This window comes from Mustela nigripes, chromosome 13 (genome assembly GCF_022355385.1).
Source record: "Mustela nigripes isolate SB6536 chromosome 13, MUSNIG.SB6536, whole genome shotgun sequence".
Taxonomy (NCBI): domain Eukaryota; kingdom Metazoa; phylum Chordata; class Mammalia; order Carnivora; family Mustelidae; genus Mustela; species Mustela nigripes.
Window position 1 is genome coordinate 61,337,197 of NC_081569.1, and position 12,542 is coordinate 61,349,738.

At 43.3% G+C, this 12,542-nt stretch overlaps 1 protein-coding gene across 1 annotated transcript in view; it reads left to right on the forward strand.

Moving 5' to 3' along the window:
- The first annotated feature begins 3,263 nt into the window (after positions 1–3,263).
- The window catches only part of STARD9 (StAR related lipid transfer domain containing 9), a 125,433-nt gene continuing 116,154 nt past the window's right edge, over positions 3,264–12,542 (forward strand). Inside the window, exons 1-3 of the mRNA XM_059372630.1 lie at positions 3,264–3,354; positions 8,897–8,966; positions 10,873–10,989. Of these exons, the coding sequence (XP_059228613.1) occupies positions 3,308–3,354; positions 8,897–8,966; positions 10,873–10,989 (234 nt within the window). The 5' untranslated portion in view covers positions 3,264–3,307. The remainder of the gene's footprint in view (positions 3,355–8,896; positions 8,967–10,872; positions 10,990–12,542) is intronic.

Consider the following 12,542-nt stretch of genomic DNA (forward strand, 5'->3'; position numbering starts at 1 on the left):
TGGGATTATGACCTAAGCTGAAGGCAGCCACTTAACTGACTGAGCCACTCAGCCATCCCTGATTATATATTGTGAGGTGATTACCACAATAAGATTGGTTAATATATCCATCACCTCATATAATTACTTTTTTTGTGTTCCTGGTGGTAAGAACACTTAAGATTTATTCTTCTGGTATTTTTCTTCCTCCCACTCTTTTTCTTTCTTTCTTTCTTAGTAATCTCCACACCCAGCATGGGGCTGGAACTCAACCCTGAGATCAAGAGTCACATGCTCTACTGATTGAGCCAGCCAGGGCCCCTCTTAGCAACTTTCAAGTATACAATATGGTATTGTTAACTATACTCACTATTTTGTACATTAGATCCCTAGATCTTACATTTGAAAGTTTGTAGTTCTTGACCAACATATTTAAGGGCTGGAACCACAAAATCTAGTCTCTATTTTTAGGAGTTTTATGTTTTTTAAGATTCCACATATAAGTGAGATCATAGAGGTTTTATCTTTCTCTGTTTGGAATTTCTTTCACTTAATATATTGCCATCCATGTTGTCACAAATGGCAGGATTTCCTTTCTTTTAATGTCTGACTAATATTCCGTTATACACACACAGACACACATACACACACCACATTTTTCTTTATCCATATTTTGATGGACAGATTTTTTTCCATGTCTTGGCTAATTGTGAATAATGCTGCAATGAATATGGGAAGATATATTTTCTTTTTTTTTTTTTAAGATTTTATTTATTTATTTGACAGAAAGAGACACAGTGAGAGAAGGAAACAAGCAGGAGGAGTGGGGTAGGGGAGAAGCCAGCCTCCCGATAAGCAGGGAGCCCTATGCAGAGCTCAATCCCAGGATGCAGGGATCATGACCTGAGCCAAAGGCAGATACCCAACGACTGAGCCACTCAGACACCCCCATTTTCAAGATAGTGATCTCATTTCCTTTGGATACATACCTAGAAGTGGGATTGCTGGATCATAAGGCAATTCTATATTTAATATTTTGAAGAACCTTCATACTTTTTTCCCTAGTAGTGAGTCTTTTCACTGTAAGTCACAGTGAGTAGAGAAGCCATTTGTAAGACTAGGGTTCCAGGTAAATCTGGATAGTAAACCAGCTGTCCTAATACTCCAGATGCACATTAAAGGCACCACCATAAATCTAGCACTGTCACTGGAGTACTAAAATAAGGTCCTGACTGGTCTCTCTTGGGCTTTCATCCTTCCCCATTCCTCAACTTAGCCTCTAAATGGCAGCCAAAGAAATCTTTTAAAGTTATATATCACATAATTTGCTTTCTTCTTAAAACTTTCCAATAGTTTGGGGGCACCTGGGAGGCTCAGTTTTTGGGCATCTGCCTTCTGCTCAGGTCATGATCCCAGCATCCTGGGATCAAGCCCCATATAGGGCTCCCTTGCTTAGCGGGGAGCTAGCTTCTCCCTCTCCAGCTCCCCTGGGCTTGTGTTCCCTCTCTTGCTAATTCCCTCTACCATAAACAAATAAAATCTAAAAAAAAAAAAAAAAGATGTATTCTTTAAAAAAAAAGCTTACCAGTAGTTTTCCAAGTCACCTAGAATAAAATCCAAAGACTTTATGGTGGCCTCATGTTACCTCCATGACTATGACTCCCTCCTCCTCCTCTGTTATTTCTGTCACTCCTGAATTTATTGTTCTTCTTATTTTCCAGACTCCCTCCCAGTTCAGGGCCCTCACATTGGCCGTTCCCTGTGTCTGGAGTTGTCCTTCCAGATTACTGCAGGAATCTTTCTTTCACATCCTTCAGATTTTTCTTGTGTCACTTTCTCAGCAAAGACTAACCTGGCCATATTTAAAATTTCAACACCCTCTCCACTCACTCTCTATCCCCTCTCCTGCTTTATCTTTTTTCTCCTTAGCTTATCTGATATACATATTACTCAAATTGTTTTGCTTATTCTGAATTTCTCTCGCCAAGCTTCATGAGGTCAGAGGTTTGCCTGTTTTCTTCGCTGCTTACGTCCTGCTTAGAACAAAGCCTGTCATAATGGTGCTTACTTAGAAAATATTTATTAAATAACTGAATACCTACCTACACAGCTTCCTCCCTCACTTTCTTCAAATCTAGTCAAGCATAACCTTCTCAGTGAGACCTTTCCTAAAGATCCTATATAAAATAAGCACCTTTCCCTTTACACACCCCAAACCATTACTGTATCTTATCCTGCTTTAAAAAAAAAATTGCATTTAGCATCACTTGACAAATTATATATATATATTTAAAGGTCTTATTTATTTATTTGCCAGAGAGAAAGAAAGCAGGAGCAGGGGGAGCCGCAGGCAGAGGCTCCCCGCTGACCAAGGAGCCCAATGCAAGACTGGATCACAGGACCCCAGAATCATGACCTGAGCTGAAGGCAGCCACCCAATCGAGCCACCCAGGCATCCAGACAAATTATATTTATTGCCTCTTTCACTTCCATGTAGATTCTAATTTCCATGAAGACTTGGGCTGTGTAAAACAGCACTTGAGTCTCGGTAGGTACTCAAGTTATTTCTTGGATGAACTAATGAACTATTTCTGACTGACAGCATTCTCTTCACGATCACAAACACTATGCTAGAGTGGCCCTGAAGTTCCATCACAATCAAGAGAAGCTTGGAGCACTCTAAACTTCTCCACACTCCAAGTGCCTCTTCAAAGAGACACTTGCTCTTTTCCGGTAACTGCAAAAACACTGGTGTTCCCCGTCTCATTTCTGCCCCTAAAATTTAAGCACAGAATTGACAACTCAGGCCAACGCAGCGAATACAAGTATTTAGCAAATTCCGTTGTAAATTTCGCCTTAACCGAAACTTAAACGTGTTTACTTGACCCTGTTTAGTATTGTCCGAGAACAAAAGCTAGCTCTTGGTAGGTGGGACTCGGCCGCACCCAGCCGGGACTGGCGCCCTCTCGGCCATAGGGCTCAGGATTGGCTGAGGGACCTTGGGCACCGCCCCCATGGAACAGGGGAGCTCATGGGCGGGGCCGACCGGGAGGTGCGTGGGCAGGGCGGGGCGGGGCGGGGCGGGGCGGGGCGGGGCGGAGAGAGGCGGGCCCGGCTGGCGGGGCCGGGCCGCGCGACTTCCCGCCCATCGGGCTCAGGATTGGCTGAGACACGGCAGGCACCACCCACGCTGGCCCTAGGCGCGCGCATGGGCGGGGCCGTCCTGTGAGGCGCGTGGGGCGGGCGGGGTAGGGTTGGGGTTGGGCTTGGGCTTGGGACCGGGGGTGCTGCCACTGGGCGGACTTGTTGCTTGGGTGGTGGCCGAGGGATGGCGAATGTGCGGGTGGCCGTGAGGATCCGGCCCCTCAGCAAGAGGTGAGTTGGGGAGGGAGAGGGAGCCTGAGGCGTCAAATGAGCTGAGAGGAGGGTGAGGTCTCCGCCTCTCGCTCAAGTGATTCTGGCGCGGGGAAGTCAGACACAAAGTGGCCCACGGGGCCAGGGTCCGGAAACCTTAAAGGACTATCGGCACAAAGCCTCTGTTGGAGCTTTCAGGTCGTGTCCTGGGGTATAGCGGTTCCTGGATTGCGTCAGGGGTGGGGTGCGCCGTGTCCGTGTTCCTGGAGTCCTGGGAGCAGGAGTTTTGGGGTACAGAGGCTCAAGTCTGGATGCACGAGTTGGGCCTTTCTCAGTGAGTTCCCTGAGTACGCGGGGAGAGGGTGATCAGTCTCCTTTCCTCGGTGGCTCTAGAGTACCTGTGGAGACTGAGGCAGAATTCCGGGCGTTCCTGGGCGCGCACGGGTTTCTCTGCAGAGATGTGGAGAGAGCCAGGTTGTAAGGTGTGAGGGGGTAATTGAGGCCCGGGGAGATCGTGGTTTCATCCTACGCTCGACAGCAATACTGTGAAATAGAAGGAAGTTTCCTCAGCGTGGCCAGTGCGCATTTCCTTATGGGTGAATCCCATGCAGCACCTTTCAGGTCTTGAGGCATCCAGTGTCCAGCTACATAATTTCTTACCCTTTCACTGATTTTCCACTCATGTTTGGAAAGTCAGGGAAGAGCTGATGTCTGTATATCCAGTGTGGGGCTTGAACTCACCACCCAAGTTCAAGAGTGGAATGCTCTACAACTGAGCCAGGCAGGTGCTCCAGAACAGCTTTTTTTTTTTTTAATTTTATTTATTTATTTGACCGAGAGAGATCACAAGTAGATGGAGAGGCAGGCAGAGAGAAAAGAGAGAGAGAGAGAGAGGGAAACAGGCTCCCCGCTGAGCAGAGAGTCCGCCGCCTGACTCAATCCCAGGACCTTGAGATCATGACCCGCGTTGAAGGCAGTGGCTCAACACACTGAGCCACCCAGGCGCCCATCCAGAACAGCTTTTTAAAGAGCTATTAGAGTTTGCTGACAGGTGAAGAAGGTGTAGAGAGCACTCTGTAGAAAAGACACTGAAAATAAAGGACTTCAGCTGTTAGAAAAGTTTTGGTGGTTTGGTGAGAAGGTGTATAGGGGGAGGTGAGAGGACACAAAGCTGGCAGAGTGTAGCCTGGGATCAGAAGACATACCGTGGAATTATTTGGGAGGTTTAAAAATTTCCAGGACATAAGGTGGCTGGAAAATTGGACAGAAGGATCAAAAAATGCATTGTCTTCCATAACAAAATTTGGTACTAGTAGGGATTATATTTGTCCCTGATATGGTGGTGATTCACTTTGAAAAGTTATGCAACTGACAGTAATGAGGAGAACAGTGGGATGAGGAAAGAAACAGAAGAACAGAAAAGAAAGTAGAAAAAAGATGAAAGAGATACATGGAGGAAGAAGGAAAGCAGCACATGCCCGAACTACTGTGTTTAGATTGACAAGTGGCTTATGACATCTGGCTTCTACATTACTGGATGTGGTTACTTGGGGTTGAAAAGTTTTCATAGGAGTATGCTACCTTGGAGGTAGCCACTAAGCAGGTCTTCTTTTTGCAGACCTGTTCTTTTGGGGTTCTCAGGATAATTACCTTGGCCTCTCCTGACAGTAACTTCCCAATTCTTTGAGAGCTAGGAATTTATAATAGTGTGGATTAGGTTAAGAAAATACTGTTGAAACTGAGTTACTTGGAGTCACAGTAGAGAGTAATTTATCTCATCAAACAAAAGTGAGTGGAAAAGAAGGGCACAAAAGCTTATTTACTTTCAGTCAGGTTAAGAGACTTAAGCATCAAGAGGTAGGATGCCAATACTGCAGATACCCAGGTGTGAGTAGGTTATTACCAGGCTGAAGATTCAGGACCAAATATGGATAAACACAGTGTGACCACCAACATCCTCCCTCCCCCAGTTAAGAAGTAGAGACCACTCCTCTCTCCTCAGAGAATCCTGCAGAGATGCAGCTGTACTCCAGGGTTTATTAACTTCCACCATCTTTGCTGAAGCTTATCCAAATGTAGGCACTCTGCTAATTACATGGTTTGTTCAACCTTCAAGTAAGTTATTGGCACAGATTCAGTTAATCATTGGATCTGATGTTGTGCTTGGGAAGAAATCTTAGAGATCATCTGGTATAAACTTACATTTTTTGTTTTTCCAGATGAGGAAAATGATGTTGTTTAAGGGTTAAATTCAGTAAAGCCAAGTTTCTATTCAGTAGACCAAGCTGCTCCTTCCTGAGATTACAGAAAAGTTGTACTGCTTGATCAAATGCCTATTTGCCTAGAAGAACTAGAATTGACCATCAGTAAAATGATAATGTGGGGCATGGTTTTGATTCCCTTCCTACTCCTCATAGTTTCCCATGATTAGAAAGTCGGTAGCTCATTATATGATGCTGTCCCTTGTCTATCCAAAATCATTAATCATTAACAGAACATGTTCTCTTCTTCCAGTATTGTAGACTTTGGAACACTCCCCACTGCCCTGTCAAAATTTACTGTTCAAATTCTATATTCTCTTTATGTGGAGTGTGTATGTGTTGTCTGTGTGTGTGTGTGTGTGTTTTGTTTTTTTTGTTTTTTTTTTTATTATTTTCTTTTTTTTTTTAATTTTTTTTTTTTATGTGTGTGTGTGTTTTGAATCAAATATAGGATAGCTAAATATAGGATAGCTACTTCAGTGGTTTTTTATGAAGATTAAAAGAAATAATACATTAAAAATACTTAGGACTTGGCTCATTTTAAGTGTACAATAAAATGTTAACTGTACAATTTTTAACTATTTTTATTACTGCTTATACTTAGCTTTCTAGTGGTCATGTCTTATTTTTCCCTTCTAGAACAGTGATTCTCAAATTATAGTATGTGTACAATCCACCTAGAGAGTTTGTTATAATGCAACTTGGTTTTTTACACCGCCCCCCCCATAATGCAACCTGTTAACAGGAATTTGAATTAATAAACCCCACCATCTCATGTAATTCTGATAAAGGTAGCCTGTGGACCATGCTTTGAGAAACATTGTTCTAGGAGTAAGTGTATAACTGAGGATTTATCTCTGTGCAAAGGGAAATTCATCTTAAGGAATGAATGCCTGTTCGTAGAATTTAGGACCCAGGGGCAAGTAGTAGTAGTGCCACTCTGCCATGTGTAAGGCTCCATCTCCACAGACTTTCATTGAACTCTCTGTGGCCAGCTCCACAGTTGAGGTTGGTGCCCTTTCTTTCTGTTCTGCTCAATTTTAATTCTCCCTCACTTTGTTTTAGAATAGCTTGGAATCACTAGGTTACCAATGGCAGTGGTCCAGGCCAGGAAGGAGAAACATCTTACCCTTATAGTTTGTATCTTTCTCCCAAGAAGTAAAATTCAGGGGGTACCTTGGGTGGCTCAGTCATCAAGCGTCTGTCTTCGGCTCAGGTCATGATCCCAGGGTCCTGGGATCGAGCCCTGCGTTGGGCCTCACACTGGGCTCCCTGCTCGGAGGGAAGCTTGCTTCTTTCTCTCCCTCTCCCTCTGCTTGTGTTCCCTCTCTCACTGTATCTCTGTCAAATAAATAAAATCTTTAAAAAAAAAAAGTCAAATTCAGGACACTTCTTTCTAGGCTGCTTTATGTGAAAGAACCTTAGATGAATCCTCAAGTATCCTTGGGCATACTTTAAAAAAATATTTGATGATAGATTTGGAAAAATTATTGCATCATTTTTTTTTTAAGATTTTATTTTTTTTATTTTTATTTTTATTTTTTTTTAAAGATTTTATTTATTTATTTGACAGAGAGAAATCACAAGTAGGCAGAGAGGCAGGCAGAGAGAGAGAGAGAGAGGAGGAAGCAGGCTCTCCGCTGAGCAGAGAGCCCGATGCGGGACTCGATCCCGGGACCCCGAGATCATGACCCGAGCCGAAGGCAGCGGCTCAACCCACTGAGCCACCCAGGTGCCCCAAGATTTTATTTATTTATTTGACAGACAGAGATCACAAGTAGGCAGAGAGGCAGGCAGAGAGAGAGGAAGGGAAGCCGGCTCCCTGCTGAGCAGAGAGCCCAATGTGGAGCTGGATCCCAGGACCCTGGGATCATGACCTGAGCTGAAGGCAGAGGCTTTAACCAACTGAACCACCCAGGTGCCCCAGCATCATTTTTTCTTATTTATTGTCCAAATTTACAACAATCTGTGTATTACTTTTATAAGGGGAGGAGGGTTAAGAAAGTCTACCTTACAATGGAGAAAGGAAAAAAATGTTACCTTGTAAAATGATAACAGCAAAAATGAAAGATTTTCCTTAGAATTGTGGAGGTTTGTGTGGGGGTGGGGGTGTGGTTTATGATCCTGAAGGCCTAAGAATATTTCTGCTGCCTTAAATACTATGTAGCATGAAATGTGAAATAAAGAGCATTAGGGCCTTGAGGAAGTTTAAGTAACAAATGTTATTACATGGGAGAGGGAAATTTCCTATCCTGGGCTTTATCCCAGACTCACTTAGTGGTGTCTTCCCTTCCCCAGATTCTCAAGATTACATTCTGGGAACCATGAGGAAGGATAAAAATGAGACAGAACATATTTTCTTAACTTTAAGTTCCCAGGCTAGGAATAATTTAATTGATTACTTTCACTGTAGTGGAGGAAATGCTGTTGACTTAATTCTTGTCTCAACATCCTGGCTTGAGCATCTTAGCTAAAGTTTTTTATGTATGAGAAAAGATTTCATCTATAGAATGGAGTAATTCTGCTCATTTTCTCCCAGTAGCACTGATCTCAGCTTCCCTTTTCTCATTTTTTTTTTTTATGGGTCACTTGGATTAAGCCCCTTAAAGTAAATTTAGGGGTTGGTTAGTTGTTAACAGTGTTACTGCATAACTGCAGCATAGGAAAATTCTTGAGAATCTTGGCTCTCATTCCAATTTAGGAAGATGGAAGGATTTGGGAAAAATGTTCTCAGTATGTCAACAGAGAGGACTCCAAAACCTTTTTCATTACTCTCCATGCTCAAAATCCCAGAGCAAGTGAGGGGGATGCCTTGTGCATTGAGCAAAAGATACTCTCCAGAATTTCAAGCCTGATTTCTAAGGATATGATTAAGAGCCCAGGCTTTGTGGTCAGACAGATCTGGGTTTAAATCTCAGTTCTGCCACTGCTTGATGTGTGACCTTGGACAAGTCATATAATTTCTCTCAGGTTCAGTCTTCCATCTGAAAAAATGAAGATATGGTAGGAAACCATGTCAGGAGAGTGTGTTAGTGGGAAGATTGCATAAGATGAAGTATAATATGTACTGTACTAATAAAATGCCTAGCACATGAAGGATGCTCAGTAGTGGTCATTTGTAGCTGTTTTAGGGCCAAATTCAAATGATCCAGAGAAGCATGTCAGCTAGGGACAGCTACTTACTGAGATAGCAGTAGGGAAACATTTTCTCCCAGTAGCACTGATCTCAGCTTCCCTTTTCTCTCTTTTTTTTTTTTTTTAAGAAATGTTTCTTCTTAAATGGGCTTGGGTCTTGTTTCTAGGGAGACCAAAGAAGGAGGAAGAATTATTGTGGAAGTTGATGGCAAAGTGGCAAAAATCAGAAATTTAAAGGTAAGCCTGAAATTGTCTTCCTTTCTCTTTCCATTGAGGAGTTTGTATTATTACAGGGGCTTCTGGGATGAAGAAGATGTGTGTGTGTGAATGGGTTTAAGGTGGGGGTTTGGGAGAAGGGAGAGTTTTATACAAAGCAAGTATAAAAATAAAGCAGGAAAGAAGTATAGGGACTGTGGCCACTACAGGCCAAGTTCTGTCAAACAGGGTGCAGCTGTTTGGAAACTGGTCGCTTACTGCTTATGAGCGGCATGGCTAGTGTAAGTCACTTCCATGGGTATATTTAACTCACCAGACCACCAGTTAGACTTTGTCCCAAGCCTCTCATTTGATACCACTTAATCCAGAAGCATTACTAGATTTTAGTATGCATTAGCTCCCCGAAGGGAGTCAGTTGCCGTCCTGAATCGTGCTGTAGATCTTCTTTCACAGATCTGACTAACCTTTGAGTCACAAGTGGACAAACACTGGGAACTTCCTCCTCCACCCATCACCCCCCAGGGCTAATTTCCTCCATCCGTTCCTCCATTTACCAGAGCAGCAGAAGTGGAAGGGGTTCTTTCTGTATGGGCTTTGGGGGATGGAATGAGACAGGGAAACTGACCTCGTACCTGCTGCTGTAGACAGCTTGCAGGTGGTACTCAGCATTCCCGGAGCTAAGGAAGCTGACTTGTAGGAGCAAGGGTTATCTGGACCCCAGGTCTACAAGCCATGCCCACCCCTGTGATGTGATATTTCCTTTTGTCAGCAGCTCTCTGCTAAAAGAGAATGGGACCTTCCAAACTTTCAATAGGTGCTCCCCAGGGACAAAAGACCTTTTATTCTCTGCTGTCTCCTATTTATATCTCTGTTGCTTACATACTTCAAGGGCTTTGTTCTGAGAGTTGAGAGTTTTTTTTTTAAGAATAAATCCTGGCCAAGATCGAACTCTAATCTGTCACCTGCACACCTACTTAGCTGCTTACTTCCTTGAGTTCAGTTATCCCCTAAGAATTTCTTAGTCATTCTGACAGCCTCTTATTTTTTTATAAACATATAATGTATTATTAGCCCCAGGGGTACAGGTCTGTTTACTCACCGTAGCACATACCCTCCCCAATGTCCTAACCCCACCACCCTCTTCTTATCCACCCCACCCCCCTGCAACCCTCGGTTTGTTTTGTGAGATTAAGAGTCTCTTACTGTTTGTCTCCCTCCCCATCCCATCTTGTTTCATTTATTCTTTTCCTACCCCTCAAACTCCCCACATTGCATTTCCACTTCCTCATATCAGGGAGATCATATGATAGTTGACAGCCTCTTTCTACTGTAGTTTATGGCAGCTAGTGCTAGGGTTTGTCTATCCCTGTCTAGAGTCTAAATATTAAAGAATAAGATAAAACATTTGTGGCAGTAATACCATTCTCCCCACTACCTGGATGTCAGTGTGGTTCCAAGCTCTGAATCTATCCTCATCTACCCTGGGCAGTTGGGTTGGTCCTCGTTCTTCTATCCAGTGTGCTTTCTAATGCACTGGGGGTGAATACCCAGGGACCTCTTTGAAAGCCCTAGATTGCTGGGTCAGAACGACTCATGTACAACTGGTATCCTTTACAGAAATACTTGGAGAAAGAAATGATAGTGTTAAGAAGATGCTCAGAGAGGGAAAGGCTTTCCCTCCTAAGCTGTTCTATGCTTGGTTCATATGTAGGCAGATAGGTGACAATATGAGAGACAAATTTAATTCTCTGAAGCTTTTATTTGATGATGCAAGGACAGAGTTTACTTTTTTTCTTTTTCAGGTAGATAACATAAAGATTCTCAAGACCGTTCAGGGTCTCCCTAGGTATAGCAGGGAGGAATCAAGTGGCACTGTCTAGATTCTGACATTATGATAGAGAGGACTGTATTCTATGTTTGATTTTAGGTGGACAATCGACCAGATGGCTTTGGAGACTCCCGGGAGAAGGTTGTGGCATTTGGCTTTGATTACTGTTACTGGTCGGTCAACCCAGAGGATCCTCAGTATGCATCTCAGGATGTGGTAATGTCATTTTCCTTCATTCTCCTTAGTGCCCTATAACTGGATAATTATTCGGAAATTGACGTGGAATTGGGGCCTGGCAATTTCTTATTTTAATAGTTTGGTCAGAAATTAATGATGTTTTGGGGTACCTGGGCGGCTCAGTGGGTTAAAGCCTCTGCCTTCAGCTCAGATCATGATCTCATGATCCTGGGATCCGGCCCCCCATGCATCAGGCTCGCTGCTCAGCAGGGAGCCTGCTTCCCCCTCTCTCTCTGCCTGCCACTCTGCCTACTTGTGATCTCTTTCTGTCAAATAAATAAATAAAATCTTTAAAAAAATTAATTATGTTTTGATCTGATAAATAATAGTGAGAGGCCATCAATTGCAGAAAGAACAAAGGGGGTGAGAAAAGAGTGCTTCTCTGGGCATAGAAGTTGGCTAGTGTCCATTTAGTCTTGGGCCTCAGCATGATTCAGGAGGGTACAAGTTAGTTCAGTTAGTGATCTTCTCCAATGACAGGTAAATGGGTTCACCTCAAAGTTGGCCTGTGTTATATACAGCAAAAGGGCCCAGGAATCCTAGAGGCTAGTATCTTTGAGCCTTAGGCTTGTGCTTATGGTCCTAGGCTGAGCATAAAAGGCTTAGTTGGCTAGTCTGGCAATAGAGGTGAACTCTGTTGATGTGCTGAGGATTGAGAGGACAAGACAAGGCCTTCCCAGCATAGTTGTTATATGTGTCATAGAAGATAGCAGTCTTTATTCATAGAAAGTGTGAGCAGTCTGATGGCTATTTCAGTCCTCCCTGGCCACAGCATACCTAGGGCTAGTCTCTTTTTCTTTTTTAAGATTTATTTATTTATTTTAGGGAGAGGGAGGGAGAGAGAGCAGGTATGTGCATGCATGGTGGGAGGGGCAGAGAGAGAATCCTGGAGCAGACACCCTGCTGAGTGGGGAGTCTGATGTGGGGCTCAGTCACAGGGCCCTGAGATGAAGACCTGAGCTGAAATCATGAGTCTACCGTTTGGGATGCCTGGGTGGCTCAGTTGGTTAAGCATCTGCCTTCTGCTTAGGTCATGATCCCAGGGTCCTGGGATTGAGTCCCATAGGGAGCCTGCTGCTCCCCCACTTGTGTACTCTCTCTCTCCAGAAAATAAATAAATACATTTTTTAAAAAATTCCACCACTTAACCAACTATGAGCTACATAGGCACACTAGGGCTATTCTGGATACAAGAAAAGTTAAAACTCTTTTGTGTAACATTTGATAGATCAATAATCTGGGTCAATAATGTTTGTAAACAAAACTACATATCTATATATATCTCAAAAAACTTGGTATAATTTTGATGTGAGGCTCACATTTTACATTTATATAGCTTAAGTGTATAAAAAATAATGTAGTGGAAAGACCAAAAGTCCATAGTGGAGGGGAGTTCATAAATATGATTCTTTTTTTTTTTTTTTTTTTTAAGATTTTATTTATTTGTCAGAGAGAGCGAGCGAGAGCGAGCACAGGCAGACAGAGTGGAAGGCAGAGTCAGACGGAGAAGCAGGCTCCCTGCGGAGCAAGGA